The 23,194-nt window shown below is 44.2% G+C and overlaps 1 protein-coding gene across 1 annotated transcript in view; it reads right to left on the bottom strand.

Moving 5' to 3' along the window:
• MED6 (mediator complex subunit 6) overlaps positions 1 to 23,194 on the bottom strand; it is a 104,209-nt gene that overhangs the window by 65,727 nt on the left and 15,288 nt on the right. Inside the window, 1 exon segment of the mRNA XM_030214926.1 lies at positions 9,126 to 9,217. Coding sequence (XP_030070786.1) covers positions 9,126 to 9,217 — 92 coding nt within the window.

Raw genomic sequence — 23,194 nt, 5'->3', positions numbered from 1 at the left:
TCTTGCTACGGATCTAGTCCTCAAGCTGAAACTGGGGGCTACAATTACTGTCAAGTTCAATTGTTACTATGACCTGCCACAATTTAGTTCCTCCTCCCCCCCCCCCCCCCCACCCCACCCAAATGCTCTGCAGTTCTATCAGACCAACTTGGCACATGTCCCACTTACCACATTTGTCTAGCTCTCTGGAAAAAAAACCCAAAACCTGCTACCTCAGCTTGGCCTTTTGCCAACATGCTAACGGAGCTGTGTCAAGACAAATCAATGGTCCTCCTCAAGTTAGCACAGGATCACTGTGCTTCCCAGACTGGACCCAAATCAACATTGTTTACCAAGCTGGGCATGGATTGCTTTTAGGCTCTTCATACATCTTACTACCCAAAGGCAGGAGAACCCCCCCCCTCCCACACACACACACAAAAAATGTTTAAAAAACCCAAAAAACCCACACATGCTGCACAATATAAGCAGGACAAACACAAAATATCCACTTTCTGCATGGAAAATGCCCTCCAATGTTTTGACAGTTAGAAAGGTAGATTTATAAGGCAGACTCAAGAAGAATGTCAGGAAGTATTTTTTCACGGAGAGGGTGGTGGATGCTTGGAATGCCCTCCCGCAGGAGGTGGTGGAGATTGAAAACGGTAACGGAATTCAAACATGCGTGGGATAAACATAAAGGAATCCTGTGCAGAAGGAAGGGATCCTCAGGAGCTTAGCCTAGAATGGGTGGCAGAGCTGGTGGTTGGGAGGCGGGGCTAGTGCTGGGCAGACATATACGGTCTGTGCCGGGGCTGGTGGTTGGGAGGCGGGACTAGTGCTGGGCAGACTTATACGGTCTGTGCCAGAGCCGGTGGTGGGAGGCAGGGGTAGTGCTGGGCAGACTTATACGGTCCGTACCGGGGCTGGTGGTTGGGCGGCGGGGATAGTGCTGGGCAGACTTATACGGTCTGTGCCAGAGCCGGTGGTGGGAGGCAGGGGTAGTGCTGGGCAGACTTATACGGTCCGTACCGGGGCTGGTGGTTGGGCGGCGGGGATAGTGCTGGGCAGACTTATACGGTCTGTGCCAGAGCCGGTGGTGGGAGGCAGGGATAGTGCTGGGCAGACTTATAGGGTCTGTGCCAGAGCTGGTGGTTGGGAGGCGGGGATAGGGCTGGCCAGACTTATAGGGTCTGTGCCAGAGCTGGTGGTTGGGAGGCGGGGATAGGGCTGGCCAGACTTATACGGTCTGTGCACTGAAGAGGACAGTACAAATAAAAAAGTAGCACATATTAATTTATCTTCTTCGGCAGACTGGATGGACCGTGCAGGTCTTTTTCTGCCGTTATCTACTATGTTATATATTACTATGTAAACCTTGGTGATATACAGAAAAATCCAACACTATACTTAGAGGGTCTTTTACTAAAGATTAGTTTGAGTTATCTGCAGCAGGGCCTATTTTACTCCTATGGGCCCTGCTGCAGATAAAGCTAACCTTAAGTAAAAGACCCCCTTACTCTCTTGTAGTAGAACAGATTGCTGATGCAGAAAAATGGAAATATATAGTGCAGCCAGATCTCTCAGACTTAAATCTTGTGTGCTAACGTTGTTTCTGCTTGGTAGGCCAGTCACTGGGGGATTGTCCGGGGGGGCAGGGGTCTGGGGCTGTGAATGCCGGGCAAGTGGTTTGGGTGCCTAGTTGGGTGAGTTTTGATATGTGTTGTTGTTTGGAAGGTTGGAGGTGGGGGGGGGGTTGGAGTGGGATTTGATTTTGTTTCAGTTTGTTCTCCTGGTGGTGCCATTTGGGGCACAGCATGCGATTATGTGGGGACTGGGGGGAGGGGAGGTTGAGACTAGGAGGCCAGTTGGGACTCTTTGGGAGGCCTGAAACTCGGGTCCGCCTGAGCCTGAGGGACCGAGATGGTCTGTTGATTTATGTGGCAGCATCAGCACCATTGGAGAAGGGGGGTGGGGGACCGTGGAGTGAGTGGAGGAGCACAAGACAACTTCATTTGACAGTAATATGGTGGAATGCTGGTCAAAGTGACGTCACGAAGACAGATGGCTGCCTAAAACCTTAGCTCCTGCACTTCCCCACGATTCTGAGCCATTTGCCACGTTCACCCGCAATACTTTTGGCGTTTCATCGAGTGTTTACGTCGGGGAACAGCAACTGCCTGCAATGAGCAAGCCACCGGCGTCGCAGCACCGGGAGGGAGAGCGCCACTCCACTCGGCAGGCGGCGAAGGGCCCGCTGCGTCCTGTGTCACCGGAGCTGCGACGGTCGTCGGACTCCGATAAGGCTTCATCCCACGCGGACCCAAGCTGCTCCACGGTTCAAAAAAAGAAAAATGCGCCGGATGACCTGGCAAAATGCTTGGAAGCAATCCGAGAGGAAATCAAAGCCTCTAAGGTGGAGATCCTTGAACACATGGACGCCATAAGCTTGGACTTACGCGAGCTGGGGGGCCATGTTGAGGCCTTGGAAGAGCGATGTGACGAGCAGGCAGAAACTAATGAGGCTCTGGAATCGCGCATTGCCCAATTGTCAGAGCAAAATGAGGATTTACAATACAAATTGGACGACCTCGAAAACAGAGGTCGCAGACATAACTTGAGATTTCAAGGCGTTCCGGAGGCGGGTGGCAGAGAGGATGTCCCTACCATTGTACGCGCAATATGTGGAAAGCTACTGGGCGACAACTCTGATCTGGCAGAGGTGGAGATCGATCGGGCACACCGCGCACTGGGTAAAACATTGGCCAATAAACCCAGGGATATAGTTGTGCGCTTCACGTCTTACTCAGTCAAGGAGCGGGTCTGGCAGCGGGCTCGCCAACAGCCAACCCTGGATTACAATGATGCGAGAATCGCTGTTTTTCAAGACTTATCACAGTACACCCTGGCGCAGAGAAGATCTATGAAACCCGTCTTGGAAATTTTGGTTAAGGAGAAGATTGCTTACCGCTAGAGCTTTCCTTTTGCACTCTGCTTTGAACTAAATGGCAAGCAGTACCGAATCCGTCGGGTTTCTGAAGCATGGCAGAGTCTGCATGAAGCGGGACTGACTCCTACAGCAGCAGTGCCAGCGGAGATTGCTCCTTCTACGAAAGCCAAGCTTCAGAAATGGAAGTGCGTGGGGCAAAAGGCATCAAAGTCTGGGACCTGACTTGGTGTGTACAAATGCTGACTCTGAATGGATGTGTAAAACAAGTATGGGGTGAACAAAATGTTTTGGCGTAATGGCTGGGAACCGCTCAGCTAATACTGTTTATAATATGGTTGCGGGGAAATGGGAAAGTGGCATAATAAGCTAAAGGTGTGATAGGTTGGGGTCGTGTGAAAGGTGCGGGAGGGGGGAAGGGTAGTACATCGGGTTAGTGGGTTGCTCCTCCAAAAATCCCATTCAGTGCTCAAGGCGCTGTCTGGTGGGAATCACAGAAGGAGGGGATGTTTTGTAAGGGTGGGGAAAGGGATAGTGTATATGGGGGTTGGACAGTAGAAAGGATGGGCAGAGGGAGGAATTGGCAGAGGGCGGAGGTCCAGCTAAAAAACGAAAGGGGGGAGGGGGAAGGACCGGGAGGGATGATGAATGGGGGGCGGTTGGGATGATTTGGCCAGGTTGTTTAATGAATAATAGTGTATGGAAATTGTGGAAGGTTGAAGATGTGTACCATACACATCAAGAGCAATGAGTGCAGAGTTAAAAATCCTATCCTATAATGTCAAGGGATTGAATATGCCTCAAAAGAGGCAGAAGCTATATAAAGAGATACAGCAGCTGGGGCCGCATGTAGTGCTTCTACAAGAGACACACCTCCGCCACAAACATGAGCGATTTCTCTCCTGCCTGGGTTACCCTGGGGTCTACTGCGCCTCCTCTGAGAGCTCAAAAACAAAGGGAGTGGGTATATTAATTCACAATGCGACAGGGGCACGGGTAATGAAGGTTAAGAAAGACCCAGGTGGGCGTTTCATATTTTTACACATTCAAATAGACCAGGTAGATTTAACGATAGCATCAGTATACAGCCCGAATAGTGGGTAGATAGAGTTCTTTACTAAAGTGAAAAATTCCCTAGCATCTTTTGTACAGGGTTCCCTAATAATGGGGGGTGATTTCAATGCTGTTATGAGCCCCAGTATAGACAGGTCAGGCGCCTCCAGCACAGAGGGAGGGGAGCAAAAAGAGGCTGCAGCACTGGAATCTCTGGCACATTCCTTGGGAACTATAGATCTATGGAGACTGACACATATGGCGGACAGAGACTATACATTTCACTCCCCAGTGCATGATTCCTACTCACGCATCGACTATATTATTTGTTGATGCCACGTTGGTGGAGAGGGGACCCCAGGCAGGAATAGGCAACGTGACACTTTCAGACCATGCACCGGTATGGGTTACTCTACCAACCATAAGGCCCGAACTAAAAGATAAGAGATGGACCTTAAATACTAGTTTGCTGCAGGAGAAGGAGGTGGAGGAGGGCTATAGAGCGGTGCTGAAGGAGTACTTGGAGTTCAATTTGGATTTGGGTCCTCCTTTGGGCACAGTCTGGGATGCCCTGAAGGTGGTCTCCAGGGGATATTTTCTACAACTTGCTAGTAAGCGATTTAGGGTGTGTAAGGCACAAATAGCAAGATGTCTGGAGAAAATACAAAACCTGGAGTGCCAGCATAAGGCGCATAGATCCCCTCTGATTTGGAACCAGTTATGTGGTGAGAGGGCAATATTGGATTCTATTTACTAGGAGCAGCTCAGCCTGGGAAGAGAGAGGTTACGGGTGGGAGCATATGAGACAGCCAACAAGGTGGGACGTCGCCTCGCGATAAAGCTGAAGAGACAAAAAGTTGATCAAATGGTCAAACAAGTGAGAGATGGCACGGGTGCCATGCTGAGTAATACTACTTCAATTCGCAAATGTTTTAGAGAATTTTATCAAAATTTGTATTCCCAGGAGATAGCGCCCCCTCTGGAATCCATTGCTGAATATCTGGCAGATAGCGAACTTTCTACCTTGTCCCCACAATACCAGGAAATGTTGGGAAAACCGGTTACCCCCACAGGAGGTCCAGGAGGCTATTCGGGGTTTACCCTCGTGCAAGTCTCCTGGACTGGACGGGCTTCCCAATGAGTTCTATAAGAAGTTTGCACCTGAGTTGGCCCCACTCTTAGCAGATCTGTTCAACCAGACGGGAGGGGGGGGGGGGGTCCCTGCCACCATCCATGATGGAGGCATGGATAGCAGTGTTGCCTAAACCAAATAAGAATATTGCGGAGTGCAGTTTGTACAGGCCCATATTGATATTGAATGCAGATGTCAAAATATTAGCGAAAGTACTGGCCAATATGTTGGGACCACTCATACACCCTGACCAATAGGCTTTGTGTCGTATCGCAAGGCCATGGATAATATCAGACGTTCTTTGGATCTCATGTTTTTAGCCCAAAGAAATCAAAGACCGTTATGTCTCCTCAGTTTAGACGCGGAAAAAGCTTTTGACCGGGTCCATTGGCCCTTTATGTATAAAGTCTTGGAGGCAATGAGATTTGGACCACAATTTAGAAGATGGATTCAGGCATTTTACGAGTCCCCTCGAGCTTGCATTAGAATAAATGGGAGCAACTCAGAGGTGTTCACCCTGCACCGGGGAACTAGACAGGGCTGCCCGTTATCCCTTTTATTATTTGCTATGGTCATGAAACCCTTTGTTTCGCGCATGAGGTTAGATCCGGGAATTTCGGGGGCCCGAGTGGCAGATAGAACTCATAAAATGGCCCTGTTTGCAGATGATATTCTGCTATATGTCACACGTCCACTGACAACCTTTCCAAATCTTATACGCCTCATTGATGAATACTCTAAATTATCGGGGTTCAAGGTAAATATGGCAAAGTCAGAGGCATTGAATACTACGCTTCCAACAGAAAACATAGACTATTTGAAGGCGTCCTGTTCGTTTAAATGGGCTAATAAACAAATTAAATACCTGGGGGTGAATATCACTTTGAAATTAACTGAGTTATTTGAGGCCAACTATAGGGGTCTAATTCGCCAAATAAAGGCAGATCTGGAGAGGTGGGGGGATCAAGATGTCTCCTGGTTTGGTAGGGTAGCCATTGTCAAGATGAACGTGCTGCCCCGATTGCTGTATGTTTCAAGCGCTGCCTGTGATGATGCCCAGGTGAGTTCTTACATCACTACAGGACTCTATTGTGCGTTTCGTCTGGGCTGGTAAGAGGCCGCGCCTGGCACGTAGGCTTCTTTACCAGGATAGGAGACATGGAGGCCTGGGTGTTCCCAATCTCCTGTGGTACTATAGGGCAGTACAAGGGAAAGCGGCTATCGAATGGTACCAAGATTATCCCGATAGGCAGTGGGTACACTTAGAACAGCATTCTGTGGGGTCCCGGCCGCTGGGGGCACTCATGTGGCTTCCCAAAATGTTTCGAGTACTGGAAGAGGGGATGTGTCCGTCCATCTGTGTCACGCTCCATTACTGGGATAGTTTATTCCCAAAGGGAAAGTGCATACTGACCTGGAAGGCGCCCATAGCATTCAATCCTTTGTTCCTACCGGGGACGGAAGTGGGGGTATTTACAAGATGGTATAAGGAGGGCATGAGATGCTGGGGTCAACTGTTTGATGATAATAGTCTCTGCTTTCGCTGGAGGCCTTGCAGAATAGGGGCCTTATAGGAGCTGGGGAGGAATTTGCATATCATCAATTGACCCACTTCCTTAAGACTGAGGCTGTTAGATCAGTCCTAGGCAGGACTAGGCTGGGTCTAGAAGACATTTGTGATAACAGTACCTCGTCTAGAGGCTTGATCAGTAGGTTATATAGCGGAATAAGTTCACAGGCACCCAGGTACACCCTGCATAGGAAAAGTTGGGCGAAAGAGCTTGGGTTGACTCTGGGGGGGGGGCTCGAGTGGGAGAGAATAGAACGCACAGCGGCTGGTGTGTCCACACATGTCCCGCTTAAGGAAAATGCAGTGAAAGTTCTGTTTCGATGGTACCTCACCCCAGATCGTCTCAGGAGAATATATCCAGGTCTTGAAGGTCTGTGTTGGAGAGGGTGTGGTAAAAGGGGTACCATGGGGCATGTGTGGTGGAGTTGTGTAAAGGCCCAAGCTTTTTGGAAATCAGTTCATAGCCGGCTGCAGAAGTGGGCGGGAGGCCTTATTCCCTGGTCACCAGAGCTTTTTCTCTTTACCACAAGACCCGCAGGGCTTCAGAACCACCAATGGGCTCTGGTGCGATTAGTGGTGGGAGTGGCCAGAGTGGTTATAGCGTCCCAGTGGAAACAAGTGGGAGTACCATCAATCCTTAAATGGCACAACAAATTGCGATATGTGTGCGAAATGGAGAGGCTGTTAGCTGAAAGAAAACATCAGACGAGTAAATGGCAAACGATCTGGAAACAATTTTCACAACTCTATAATTAGAAGAATACCTGAACCCTAATGAGGGAGGCTTCTATGAAACTGTTCACATGTATCCTGGCAGGTAGGGTGGGTGGGGATTGAAATTTATAAAAACTCATTATAAAGTTTGAAGTATAAAGAGGCTATACTAAGTATGTCATGGCTATAGAAAGGGGAAGAATGGGGACTTATGTGTAACTGTATAAGCTGTGCATCAAAGCTTTCTCCTTTCTGTACAGGAAGCAATGTTGTTTTGTTCAGTTGTTCAATAAAAGCTTCATGCAAATTTAAAAAAATAAAATAAAAAATGGTGGAATGCTATTCTAGCTCAAATACAGTCTATCCCTTGTTATAAGATGTTTCACAGGGCTTTGAAAACATATTTGAAAGATATGTATTGGGCAAATTTTGATGAAGTGTATTTAAGGGTTTTTATTGTAATTTTAATCTGATTGTAATTCCTGGTATGTCCAGTTTCTCTTTATTATGTAAATCACACTGAACTCCTTTGGGTATGCTGCGATTCAAAAGTAAAGTAAATCCAGCATATTTTGGGCACCTCCATGCTAAATTATGACTTACCACATGAAAGACAATGTGCTTGCTTTTTTTCAACTATCCTTCATCTCTTATGTCCTCTAATCCACTTTAATCTCAAGATGCAACACTGAATAACTCCTTGTAAACATTTTGTATCAATATGGTCATTCATGCACCGGTATCAATCTCTGCATTGTTGGATCTGCATTGTCTTATAAAGTTTTATTTATTTATTATTTTTTTCATTTATTGCATTTGTATCCCACATTTTCCCACCTTTTTGCGGGCTCAGTGTGGCTTACAATACATTATGAATGATGGAAATACATTTTGTTACAATTTGGTTATGGATTACATTGTGAAGAGTTATACGAGACAAAATCAAAGTATCGTTAAGGAACATATCAATGGAAAAGAACGTTGAAACATTGGAAGGAAACAACGAGGAGCTAAGGGGCAATATATCATAACAGAAAACATATGATATACATTTTTGTTTTTGTGAGTAGAGGTGTGAGTGTGGTGAGGTTTCAGGATAGAAAATTCATAAGTGGATGTGTTGATGTATTACTGAACAGTGAGTGTGGATTTTATGTGTTTTGGTTCTGTTATACCCGTTGCTATGCTTCATGGAACCAGTTACGTCATTTCACGATGATCACAAAAAATTTTTTTGAAAAATGGCCTGTAAAACAATTCTCCAATTTTACTTGACAAAACAGTTGGCTTTATCTGCCTGTCCTAAAAAGTTTTGACCACATGAAAACAAACACAGTATACAAGGTTATTTATCCATGAGTAAACAGATGCATATTTTGAACATGTATAAAAAAAAAACCTCTCAACATATTTGTGGTTCAAGGAAACGGATTTCACCTGGCCTGCACAGTGGATGATGGACCAGGAGGAACTACAGGCTTCTTTTACAAAGCCATGCTAGCGATTCCCGAGCGGCAAATGAGAGGGAGCCCATAGGAATTGAATGGCTTCCCCTAATTTGCCGCACTGAGAATCGGCAGCGCAGCTTTGTAAAAGAGGTCCTACATTACTAGGTATTTAAATGAGACATTTTGATTGAACATTTCTAGTTCACTGTTTAAGTAAAAAAAAAAAAATTACCCTGCTTAACTTGTAGGAGGCCAGAGTGTTCCTTCATAGGACGTGCTTACCTTGTGTAGGAGACTGTCTTTGCTGTTTCCTGATGATAAAGAGTATGGGATCTTGAGCGTGTAGGAGGACGTACTCCACTCCTATCATCTGGCTGAAAAATATTTCATATATAGGTTCTGTGAATATTTCTATTGTGTTACAGTGGATCACCAGTGAAAAATGTTAACAATTCACATACCTTTCTCAACTGGAGTGTTAAGCTGTCCCTGCAAACCTTGTGTATATCTTTATAAAAAAACAGACAGGTTAGCTTCATCTGCTTCAGTTTACCAAACTGAAATCAAGAACTACTAATATCAGAGACCATGTTATTTAAAGGATAAGGAGTTAAATATGTTGAAACAATATTTTCAAATTGGTGTATCTTGATGACTTGTACGTACAGAAATTCTGGGTAGATTTTCCCATATTTCAACCTAATGTTCCTATCCCCAAATAAACCCAATTTCCCATTTAACTTGGATTCTGTACTTAGCTGCCAGATTAATGATAGCGGCTTTTTGGAAGAGAAATGCAGCCTCCCTTTGGAAGACTGGTGGACAAATGTCTGGAAAATAATAGAGATGGAGAGGTATGCAGCCATAATCAATAGTGTGGTTCACGAAACGCGAATCTTGGACTCCAATTTTGTCCTATAAATTGCCAAGGACATCAAAAGGTGCGGGGTGTGCTAACTTTTAAGGCATCTAAATCTGCACAATGATAGGATGGAGAAGAGAAAGGCAAATTTAAGGGCTTACCCTCCTGTCCCGACTGAGCTTCCCTGACTGAAAAAAGCAACTCTGGAATGCAGAATTTGGCCCATTCGACAGATTCCTCAGATATGGGTGGTCCCAAGAGCTCCATGGGAAGGAGTTTTGAAGGGGAAACATTGAGTCTGTTCAGCTTGTTCCTCTGCTGCAATCTGGAAGTGTTTCCCCAGCGAGCACTGTCTACTCATCTATCCTATCAGGGCATGTGCAACAACCAGCAGTGGAAGGGATGCCGCTGATGATATCCTCCCCAATCTTAGGGGAGAATAAAGCTGCCCCAGAGTGTGAGTTACTCCTATGGGATAAAATTGTGGAACCATCGACTTCAAAGTGAGTTTTGCGGTGTTTGACTACTGCAGGCTTTACCATTCTTGACTCTCTCTGGGAAGTACTAACCAGGATGGATGACTCCCTTCAGGTACAACTTTCAAATATTTCTCAAAGAGTGGATGATTTTACTACACAGAGTGCTGGCTATTCTCTGGTGCAAGAATAAATTGCGAGATTAGACAATTTGGAAACTCAATGTTGTGAATTTAGTGCTGCTCAATCTAAAGAAAGGGGAGTTTGAAAAAGAAGAATGGAATATCTAGCGAATCGAAGTAGAAAAAAATAGAGATCTTTTGAATTTTCCTAAATCTCCTCTAGTGTCACCACTTGAGATGTTTAGGAAATATTTTTGGGAAATTTTGAACCTTCCAGAAGATAGTTTACCCCCTACTGTGAGAGCAGTATATTTATCTCAATCGCTGATCTTGGTGGAGCCAACAGGTACTCTTGAATTTAACAGAGTTCCTTGAAACATCGATCGAGTCAACTTCTAAGACGACACTCCTCACTACTTTTGCATTACAATCGGACCACAATACCGTTTTAAAGCTTTACTTTCAATATACGTCACAATAGTTTTAGGGATCTTTAATTCATGTTATTTCCTGAGATGTCTAAGATGCAAGGAGTTCCTGGGTTTGAAACCAAGTGTATATGTTTGAGGAGGGGGGGCATTTGTGTTAAAATTTCCTCTTCGATGTTAATTGGTGGTCATAATTATTTGGGGGGGGGGGGGGGGTTTATCTGAAACCCTCTATAATTGACTAATTCCAAGAGGCAGCTGAGCTAACACTGAGACACCTTTCATATTTCTAGAATCATCTTATTTTTGAAGATTTTCCTTTCCTTGGCTCCTAATTTTGTGGGCAAAATTTGTTATAGTAGAACGCTGATTATCCAGATGTCCAATTATCTAGACCTATCTACCGATAGTAATGTATCTTCCCAGCCAATCCTTGCGCAGTCTGCTACAGAAAGTGATGTGAACAGGAGCAGGGACGCAGCAAAGAAAAGCCCTCTTCCTTTCTTTTTCCGGCTCTTTCCTGACTCACATGCAACAGAAAAAAAGCCCTTTCAGCCTGGACACGGCAGAGAAAATAGCCTTATGGGACGCAGCAGAGGAAACAGCCTTGCTCTTTCAGCTTGAGGGGACACGGCTAAGGAAACAAACAGCTTTACTCTAATTATCCAGATTTATGATTCTCCTGACCACCCTCTGCAGAGGATAGTCCAGATAATTGGTGTTCTACTGTATTTAAAATTACCTCTTAGTTTATATTGTTTCCTATGAATATGTATTTTGCTATTCTATCATTCTTAAAACATTTTTGGAATGTAATATAACATAGTAACATAGTAGATGACGGCAGAAAAAGACCTGCACGGTCCATCCAGTCTGCCCAACAAGATGAACTCATGTGTATACCTTACCTTGATTTGTACCTGTCTTTTTCAGGGCACAGACCGTATAAGTCTGCCCAGCACTATCCCATCCTCCCAACCACCAGCCCTGCCTCCCACCACCGGATCTGGCACAGACCGTATAAGTCTGCCCACCACTATCTTCGCCTCCCAACCACCAACCCCTCTTCCACCCACTGGCTCTGCCACTCAATTTCGGCTAAGCTTCTGAGGATCCATTCCTTCTGCACAGGATTCCTTTATGTATATCCCACGCATGTTTGAATTCCGTTACCGTTTTCATCTCCACCACCTCCTGCGGGAGGGCATTCCAAACATCCACCACTCTCTCTGTGAAAAAATACTTTGACATCTTTTTTGAGTCTGCCCCCCTTCAATCTCATTGCATGTCCTCTCGTTCTACCGCCTTCCCATCTCCGGAAAAGATTTGTTTGCGGATTAATACCTTTCAAATATTTGAACGTCTGTATCATATCACCCCTGTTCCTCCTTTCCTCCAGGGTATACATGTTCAGGTCAGCAAGTCTCTCCTCATACGTCTTGGAACGCAAATCCCATACCATTCTCGTAGCTTTTCTTTGCACCGCTTCAATTTTTTTTACATCCTTCGCAAGGTACGGCCTCCAAAACTGAACACAATACTCCAGGTGGGGCCTCACCAACGACTTGTACAGGAGCATCAACACTTTCTTTCTTCTGCTGGTCACACCTCTCTCTATACAGCCTAGCAACCTTCTCGCTACGGCCACCGCCTTGTCACACTGTTTTGTCACCTTCAGATCCTCGGATACTATCACCCCAAGATCCCTCTCCCCCTCAGTACATATCAGACTCTCACCGCCTAACACATAAGTCTCTCGTGGGTTTCTACTCCCTAGGTGCATCACTTTGCATTTCTTCATATTGAATTTTAATTGCCAAACCTTAGACCATTCTTCTAGCTTCCGCAGATCTTTTTTCATGTTTTCCACTCCCTTCCGGGTGTCCACTCTGTTACATATCTTAGTATCATCCGCAAATAGGCAAACTTTACCTTCTAACCCTTCGGCAATGTCACTCACAAATACATTGAACAGAATCGGCCCCAACACCGATCCCTGAGGCACTCCACTACTCACCTTTCCCTCCTCCGAGCAAACTCCATTTACCACCACCCTCTGGCGTCTGTCTGTCAACCAGTTCCTAATCCAGTTCACCACTTCGGGACCTATCTTCAGCCCATCGAGTTTATTTAAGAGCCTCCTGTGGGGAACCGTGTCAAAAGCTTTGCTAAAATCTAAGTAGATTACGTCTATAGCATGTCCATGATTCAATTCTGCAGTTACCCAATCAAAGAATTCAATGAGATTCGTTTGGCACGATTTCCCTCTGGTAAACCATGTTGCCTCGGATCTTGCAACTTATTGGTTTCCAGGAAATTCACTATCCTTTCCTTCAGCATCGCTTCCATTACTTTCCCAATAACCGAGGTGAAGTTTACCGGCCTGTAGTTTCCAGCTTCTTCCCTATCACCACTTTTGTGAAGAGGGACCACATCCGCTGTTCTCCAATCCCTCGGAACCTCTCCCGTCTCCAAGGATTTATTAAACAAAATTTTAAAAAGACCCGCCAGAACCTCTCTGAGCCCCCTCAATATTCTGGGGTGGATCCCATCCGGTCCCATGGCTTTGTCCACCTTTAGCTTTCCAAGTTCTTCATACACACTCTCTATCGTGAACGGTGCTATATCCACTCCATTCTCAAATGTACTTTTGCCAGTCCCTCGTGGACCTTCTCCAGGATTTTCTTCAGTGAAAACAGAACAAAAGTATTTATTTAGCAAATTGGCTTTTTCTTCATCATTATCTACATTGTGGTTCGCTGTATCTTTTAGTCTCACAATTCCCTTTTAAGTCATTCTCCTTTTACTAATATACCTGAAGAAAGTTTTGTCGCCCCTTCTTACATTTCTAGCTATTTGTTCTTCTGCTTGCGCCTACGCCAGACGTACCTCTCTCTTGGCTTCTTTCAGTTTCATCCAGTATTCCTCCCCGTGTTCCTCTTCTTGAGTTTTTCTATACTTCACGAACGCCAACTCTTTAGCCTTTATTTTCTCAGCCACTTGCTTGGAGAATCATATCGGTTTCCTTTTTCGCTTGCTTTTATTTACTCTCCTTACATAAAGGTCTGTGGCCCTATTTATTACTTCTTTCAGCCTGGACCACTGTCCTTCCACTTCTTGTACGTCCTCCTAGCCCATCAGCTCCTTCCTCAGGTATTCCCCCATTTTACTAAAGTCAGCATGCTTGAAATCCAGGACTTTGAGTTTAGAGTGGCCGCCCTTCACTTCAGCTGTCATATTAAACCAAACTGTTTGATGGTCACTGCTTCCCAGGTGTGCACCCACTCGGACATTTGACACATTATCCCCATTTGTGAGCACCAGATCCAGCGTCGCTCCCTCCCTCGTGGGTTCCGTCACCATTTGTCTGAGCAGAGCACTTCGGAAAGCATCCACGATCTCTCTACTTCTTTCCGATTTCGCAGACGGAACCTTCCAATCTACATCCGGCAGATTGAAATCTCCCAGCAACAGCACCTCTCTCTTCTTTCCCAACTTTTGAATATCTGCGATCAGGTCTTTATCTAATTTCTCTAATTGTGTCGGAGGTCTGTAAACAACACCCACGTGGACAGAGGTTCTATCATCTCTCTTTAAGGTGATCCATATCGCTTCTTCCTTTCCCCATGTCCCTGTCATTTCAGTCGCTGTGATCTCATTTCTCACATATAGAGCTACTCCTCCACCTTTACAGCCCTCTCTATCCTTCCTAAATAGATTATAGCCTGGTATGTTTGCACGTAATGTTGAAAACAAATTAAAAAAAAAAAATTTTAATTTGACGGGGACACCCACCTCTTGAATTCCTTGAGCTTGAGACTCGATATGGATTTTATTAAACTTACATTCTCATGCTCTATGAATCTATTTTTATCTCTCATTGTGGTCACAACACAATAGATGCGGTTTACCTTTCTTATTAAAGGGGAAGGGATTTACCAGGTTATGTCCTATTTAAAAAACACTAGTTATCAGTTAGTTATTTATGCTTGATATTTCTTAATTATGATATGTATAATGGCTATAACTGGGGTGTGTTGGAGAGAATGGAAAAAATGCTGCTTGGAAGTGCTTATACTTGTTTGAAGTTTTTCTGTTGCTGTCCCACTACATTTGGAAACAGAACAGTTTATAGGCTGCTGTGTGTATAAAGCTCCAGTAAATGCAAAAAAGTTTTTAAAAAATGAAATACTAATACAGATGCTCCTCCCCTTAACACTTTCAGACTACAGATGCAGTTCAGATACCAGCTCAGCTTGAGGCTAGAGTAGCAGACTTGGTGAAGCTGAGGGAGACAGAGAGGTACATAGAGGAGACCTACAGAGATGTTGTAGAGAAGTCCCACCTCCAGTCTGGTAGCCCTTGTGCTACCCTGGAGGAGGGAGGTCTCCTAGAAGGAGAGCATCACCCTGGTGAAGTAGGAAGTACTCCTGTAGCCAGGACCTGCCCACCAGGGGATGTACTATCCTCTCGCACCGAGGATATGTCTCCAAGTGCTGCCCGGGAGGGAAAGGTTAGGACAGCTGTTGTAGTTGGTGATTCGATCATTAGGCGTATAGATAGCTGGGTGGCTGGTGGACGTGAGGATCACCTGGTGACTTGCCTGCCTGGTGCGAAGGTGGTGGACCTCATGCGTCACCTAGATAGGATTCTAGATAGTGCTGGGGAGGAGTCCGCTGTGTTGGTACATGTGGGTACCAATGACATAGGAAAATGTGGGAGAGAGGTTCTGGAAGCCAAATTTAGGCTCTTAGGTAGAAAGCTCAAATCCAGATCCTCTAGGGTAGCATTTTCTGAAATGCTACCTGTTCCACGCGCAGGGCCCAAGAGACAGGCAGAGCTCCGGAGTCTCAATGCGTGGATGAGATGATGGTGCAGGGAGGAGGGTTTTAGATTTGTTAGGAACTAGGCAACATTCTGGGGAAGGGGGAGCCTATTCCGAAAGGATGGGCTCCACCCTTGGTGGGACCAGGCTGCTGGCGTCAGCATTTAAAAAGGAGATAGAGCAGCTTTTAAACTAGAAATGGGGGGGAAGGCCGACAGTCGCTCAAAAATGCATGGTTCAGGATAAGGTATCTTGCAAGGATACCTCACAAACAGGGAAGATAGGGTTTCTGGATAGTGAGGTTGCACAACAGACAGTGGTAGGCCAGGTGCCCTTAAATACAACTAAAGATCAGACAAAAGATGGCAAATCAGTAGTGTCCAGTACTAAGCATCAGGAACAACAAACATACTCTGAAATGTCTATATGTAAATGCTAGGAGTCTAAGAAATAAGATGGGAGAGTTGGAATATATTGCACTAAATGAAAAATTGGATATAATAGGCATTACTGAGACCTGGTGGAAGGAGGATAACCAGTGGGACACTGTCATATCGCGGTACAAAGTATATCGTAATGATAGGGTAGACCGGACTGGTGGGGGGGTAGCATTATATATTAACGAGAGCCTTGACTCAGATAGATTACAAATTCAGTAGGACACAAATCACACCTTTGAATCATTGTGGGTTGAAATTCCATGTAGAAAAGGGAAAAGGACGGCGATAGGAGTGTACTACCGTCCGCCTCGCCAGGATGAGCAGGTAGACGCAGAAATGATAAAAGAAATCAGAGACGCAAACAAAATGGGCAATGTGATAATAATGGGTGACTTCAATTATCCAAATATAGACTGGGTAAATGTAACATCGGGACACGCTAGAGAGATACAATTCCTTGATGAAATCAAGGACAGCTTTATGGAGCAGCTGGTGCAGGAGCCGAAAAGAGAAGGAAAAATTCTAGACTTGGTCCTTAGTGGAGCGCATGATCTAGTGAGGGACGTTATGGTACTGGGGCCGCTTGATAACAGTGATCTTAATATGATCAGTTTTAATATCAACCTTGAAGTAACTATACACAGGAAGTCAAATACGTTAGCGTTTAATTTTTAAAAAGGAGACTATGATAAAATGAGAAGAACGGTGGAAAAAAAACTTAGGGGGACAACTGAGAGGGTAAAAACTTTACAATAGGCATGGACGCTGTTCAAAAATACCATCCTGGAGGCCCAGGCCAAACATATTCCACTAATTAGAAAAGAAAGATGGAACTCCAAAAGACAGCCGGCCTGGTTGAAAAGTGAAGTGAAGGAAGCTATTAGGGCAAAAGAAATGCCTTCAGAAAATGGAAGAAGGAACCGACTGAAAACAACAAGAAGCAGCATGAGGAGTGTCAAAGCAAATGCAAAGCGCAGATAAAGAAGGCCAAGAGAGATTACGAAAAAAGATAGCATTTAGAGGCAAAAAAAACATAGTAAAAAAATTTTCGGTATATTAAAAGCAGGAAGCCAGCAAAAGAATCGGTTGGGCCACTGGATGACCGAGGGGTAAAAGGGGCGATCAAGGAAGACAAAGACGTAGCAGAGAGATTGAATGAATTCTTTGCTTTGGTCTTCACAGAGGAAGATTTGGGTGGGATACCGGTGTCGGAAATGATATTTCAAGCGGACAAGTCGTAGAAACTTACTGACCTCACGGTAAACCTGGAGGACGTAATGGGGCAGCTCAGCAAACTGAAGAGTAGCAAATCTCCTGGACCGGATGGTATTCATCCTAGAGTACTGATAGAACTGAAAAATGAGCTTGCGGAGCTAGTGATATGCAATTTATCCTTAAAATCGAGCGTGGTACCGGAAGATTGGAGGGTGGCCAATGTAACGCCCATTTTTTAAAAAGGTTCCTGGGGAGATCCGGGAAATTATAGACCGGTGAGTCTGACGTCGGTGCCAGGGAAAATGGTAGAGGCTATTATTAAAAACAAAATTACAGAGCACAACCGAGGACATGGATTACTGAGACAGAGTCAGCACGGCTTTTGTGTGTGGAAATCTTGCCTGACCAATTTACTTCAATTCTTTAAAGGAGTAAACAAACATGTGGACAAAGGGGAGCCGGTTGATATTGTGTATCTGGATTTTCAAAAGGCGTTTGACAAGGTACCTCATGAAAGGCTACAGAGGAAATTGGAGGGTCATGGGATAGGAGGAAAAGTCCTATTGTGGATTAAAAACTGGTTGAAGGATAGGAAACAGAGAGTGGGGTTAAATGGACAGTATTCACAATGGAGAAGGGTAGTTAGTGGGGTTCCTCAGGGGTCTGTGCTAGGACCGCTGCTTTTTAATATATTTATAAATGATTTAGAGATTGGAGTAACTAGCGAGGTAATTAAATTTGCTGATGACACAAAGTTATTCAAAGTCAACTCGCGACAGGATTGTAAAAAATTACAGAAGGACCTTAGGAGACTGGGTGGCTAGATGGCAGATGACGTTTAATGTGAGCAAGTGCAAGGTGATGCATGTGGGAAAAAAGAACCCGAATTATAGCTAAGTCAAGCAAGGTTCCACGTTAGGAGTTACGGACCAAGAAAGGGATCTGGGTGTCATCGTCTATAATACACTGAAACCTTCTGCTCAGTGTGCTGCTGCGGCTCGGAAAGTGAATAGAATGTTGGGTATTATTAGGAAAGGTATGGAAAACAGGTGTGAGAATGTTATAATGCCGTTACATCGCTCCATGGTGCGACCGCACCTTGAATATTGTGTTCAATTCTGGTCGCCGCATCTCAAGAAAGATATAGTGGAATTGGAAAAGGTTCAGCGAAGGGCGACTAAAATGATAGCGGGGATAGGACGACTTCCCTATGAAGAAAGACTAAGGAGGCTAGGGCTTTTCAGCTTGGATAAGAGACGGCTGAGGGGAGACATGATAGAGGTATATAAAATAATAAGTGGAGTGAAACAGGTAGATGTGAAGCGTCTGTTCACGCTTTCCAAAAATACTAGCACTAGGGGGCATGCGATGAAACTACAGTGTAGTAAATTTAAAACAAATCGGAGAAAGTTTTTCTTCACCCAACGCGTAATTAAACTCTGGAATTCGTTGCCGGAGAACGTAGTGAAGGCGGTTAGCTTGGCAGAGTTTAAAAAGGGGTTAGACGGTTTCCTAAAGGACAAGTCCATAAACCGCTACTAAATGGACTTGGGAAAAACCCACAATTCCAGGAACAACATGTATAGAATGTTTTGTTCGTTTGGGAAGCTTGCCAGGTGCCCTTGGCCTGGATTGGCCGCTGTCATGGACAGGATGCTGGGCTCAATGGACCCTTGGTCTTTTCCCAGTGTGGCATTACTTATGTAGGGTTCTTAAATACTAAATTATAAAATACATTCTAATTTTGTTTGCAAGGCACTACACAGATGTAAAATTATCACCATATTATAAATCTGGCACTTTATGAACTATGGAAAAAGAAATTCCATTTTCTAATGCTGAAAAAAACAGCTGAATTTCTATATTTTTGAAGCAGGCAGCATCCAAATAATTCCCATGCATCATCTGCCAGTAAGTGCTATGGATTGTCCACAAACCAGGACCCCTCTTCGTACCTCTTGGAAATGCTGAACCACATTTTCTCTGCCCACACATATCTAAAGGAGTGCACAGAACCTGCAGCAGGGACAATGAAACTGTATGCTACAGTAGCTTAACAGTTAACAGTACTGAGGACGCAATCTTTCTTAAACAATTTAAACGGCAGAAAGCTTATCTGCAAAAAACAGTTCACCATGCATAGCTAGCAGTTTCATCTTGCTAGAGTTTCTGCATCTACAGCAACCTTTGGACCTGAAGTTCTCACCAAAATCTAACAAAGTGCTTTTTTGGTTCTTGCTTTTTCTCTTGTTTGGTTCAGATTTTAATGCATTCAGTATATTTTTAAGCATCTGAGAGAATTAGTTCCACCTACTCAGACACATTAATTTCCTGCTATGAGGGCGTAGGACAGTATTACGGAGACAAGCAGTGGTTAAGATGTAAAGTTGCAAAGTTTCCTCCCTTTATAATTCACTGTTACCTTAAGCATATCACAGAGGCATCCTGTGATTAATCCCAGACTCCAGTTTATCAAGGACCTTCTTTCCCTCTACTGTAGAACACTTTAGGGCCTATTTACTAAATTGCACTAAGCAAACAGCGGTATGTGCAAGAAAGTGCACCAAAAATTAAGTAACAAAAATATGGGCACTAAGCACCGATTTTGTAATGGCAATTGAGTGTGCCTAACTTTAGGTGCAAGCAGTTATGCTACATCAAAGGCTGGTGTAAACTGTTCATAGTAAGATAGTAGATGACGGCAGATAAAGACCTGTATGGTCCATATAGTCTGCCAAATAAGATAAACTTGTTATATATGGCATGAAGTGATAAATCATACGTATACCTGATCTTGATTTATCCTTGCAGTTTTTAGGGCATAGATCGTAGAAGTCTGCCCAACACTGACCTTGTTCTAAAATTTCTTTATATATGGTGCCTAAAAAAAAATCTGCGCAGCAAACATTTCCACCTAAGTGTATTCTATAAGCGGTGCCTAGATTTAGGTATGGTATATAGAATATGCTTAGATGATATCCCAGCGCTTAAATACGTGCGTCCATTTGCACCAACAAAAATAAGGCATAAATCCCGGAGCACAGATTCAGACGCACTGGGCCATATTTTATAACTACGTGCATAAGTTTTAGAAAGCTCATTTCCCCGCCCATAACCACTCCCCTTTTAGCCTGCACATGTTAAAACGTAGGTGCACTGTGTTACAAGATATGCTTAGCGAGTTGTGTGCGTAAATTCTAATTATTGCCAATTAGTGCTCATCATTGCTTAAGAGCTGTTAAAAATGCTGATTGGCTTGTTAAGCCAATTAAGTTTCACGTGATGTTACAGAATGGCGCCTAATTTAACAATTAAGTTAGGTGCACAACTGGCAGAGGCAGTTTGCATTCTAGTTAGACATTTGGGTGCACAACCTTATAGAATGGGGGGTAGTAATCCGCAAACGAACCTTTTCCAGAGACGAGAAGGTGGTAGAACTAGAGGACATGAATTGAGGTTAGAGGGGGACAGCCTCAGGAGTAATGTCAGAAAGTATTTTTTCACGGAAAGGGTGGTAGATATGTGGAATGCCCTCCCACGGGAGGCGGTGGAGATGAAAACGGTAATGGAATTCAAACATGCGTGGGATAAACACAAAGGAATCCTGTGTAGAAGGAATGGATCTACGGACTCTTAGCGGAGATTGGGTGGCGACGCCGGTAATTGGAGAGTAAAACCAATGCTGGGTGGACTTCTACGGTCTGTGCCCTGATCGTGGCTGAATAGATATGGATGGGCTGGAGTGTAAATTTTAAGGGGCTTCGACATCTGCTTCAGAACTTTTAGTACAGGAACAGTGCTGGGCGGACTTTTATGGTCTGTGCCCTAAGAAAGGCAGGGACAAATCAAACTCGGGTATACATTTAAAGTATCACATACCATGTAAAATGAGTTTATCTTGTTGGGCAGACTGGATGGACCGTTCAGGTCTTTATCTGCTATCATTTACCATGTTACTATGTTACTGCACTGGAACGACCGCATGCACTAATTCATGTGTTAACTGTATGCTGCATTAGGGGATGGGAACTGGGCAGAGAATATGTGTAACCTGCACCTTACAGTGAGTACATGGTGCTTACTATGCATTGTCACTTTTTTTTTTTGTTACATTTGTACCCCGCACTTTCCCACTCATGGCAGGCTCAAAGCGGCTTACATGGGGCAATGGAGGGTTAAGTGACTTGCTCAGAGTCACAAGGAGCTGCCTGTGCCTGAAGTGGGAATCGAACTCAGTTGCTCAGTTCCCCAGGACCAAAGTCCACCACCCTAACCACTAGGCCACTCCTCCACTCCTTGTAAAGGAGGCATTAAGTGCTAAAGACTTTGTGCAGTAACTGCAGGGAACATGCTAGGCATACATAAGTACATAAGTATTGCCATACTGGGAAAGACCAAAGGTCCATCAAGCCCACCATCCTGTTTCCAACAGTGGCCAATCCAGCCATGCTCTCAGTTATATACAGCCTTTGCACTTACTGTACATTTATTTTAAGTTTTAAACAAAAAAGTTGCATTTTGGTAAACAGGTGCCTTTATGTACCAGTTCTATCATTGTGGATCCAGAATGGCGGGCAGGAAAATGGAAGAACAGAAATTAGCTTGTACCCTTTTATGTATTTACTAGTTTTATAGAAACGATAAGCAGTAGTAGTCATCTATCCCAACACCAGTACAGAAAAAATTTAAATTGCTAACCTGCAGAAAACAATTTATTTAAAAGCCTCTAAAAAAAAAAAAAAACATTAACAGCTCCCAGCTCTTCTGCCAACTGCTTTCTAAATCCAGCAGGGCAAACAAAGAACGGCACAGACCATGTAGATGATTCTGAGACTGCCCACAGGGAAAGAGGGGACTGAAATGTGATGATATGTGCTATTGCAAATATTTAGAAAAAAAACTGAATATCAGGAATGCTGAAGAGATGCCATAAAGAAGCATTTCAGCATCTGAATCAAAATCACACCCCCCAGGATTGAAGTCCTAAACTAGCACATTGCATCCTCAAATGGGGAAATCGACTTTTCAGCTAAACATTCTTTTCTCCTTGATTCAGGGGAAGATGATGTTTTCCTTGCAGGCAGTGCTTAATGCCTCTTTAGTACCTATCAGAAAGCTGGCAGCTCCTTATGAGGCTCTGCCACAGGCGAAGAGGCAGATGGGTGCACAGCAAACTCCAAGGCAAAAGGGGGAAAAAGACCTTTTAAAAAGTGTTTTCTTCTATTTGATGGTGTAGTGTACAATATACCCTTGGGAAGGACTTTGCTATCACCAAATTTCCGATTCTGTAAAGTTACAATACTTCCTTAATTGTCGAAAAGCATGAATTAATCTGAAGTTATAGCTCTCGGTGTTTTGGTCTGTGATGCAGTAAAAATAGACATCCTTGGGTCAGATGCTTAGAATCAGTTCCTTGTGTTTGCACAGAAAATGATGCTGCTTAAGGACCTAAGGCCTATCCTGTCTACCCAGTTTTATTCCTGGTGCATAGCTATAGATCCCTGTTGATTTTGGCTTTCCCTTCATTTCCTTGTGTCGGTGGATAAAAATAGACATCCTTGGGATCAGATGCTTAGAATTAGCTCTTTGTGTTTGCATTACCTTTACCTGGAGGCACTGCTGCTGTTCAGTCCCACACACAGCACAAAAAAGCACAAAAGGGCCTCCAGAACTGGAACAATGGTACAATCTTTAATAAAATAGACCCGACACGGACCATGTTTCAGTGCTCAACCGTGCCTGCCTGAGGGGTCTGACAAAATAAAAATGCATAATAAGCATGACATGTATATAAAAATCATCATACATACAAGTGACATATATATTCAAATCATAAGAAGTGTTTAAAAAATGTCCCAACAGACATATTTCTTTTAAAACAACATATCTCTTGAATATGATAATTTCATATATAAAGCTTTTATGCAAACTAATAATTACAAACAAAGAGAGATTCATGCAAACATGACCAAGTGTGTATTTG

Source organism: Microcaecilia unicolor, chromosome 9 (assembly GCF_901765095.1).
Source record: "Microcaecilia unicolor chromosome 9, aMicUni1.1, whole genome shotgun sequence".
NCBI classification, from domain to species: domain Eukaryota; kingdom Metazoa; phylum Chordata; class Amphibia; order Gymnophiona; family Siphonopidae; genus Microcaecilia; species Microcaecilia unicolor.
This window is presented reverse-complemented; position numbering and strand designations above follow the sequence as displayed.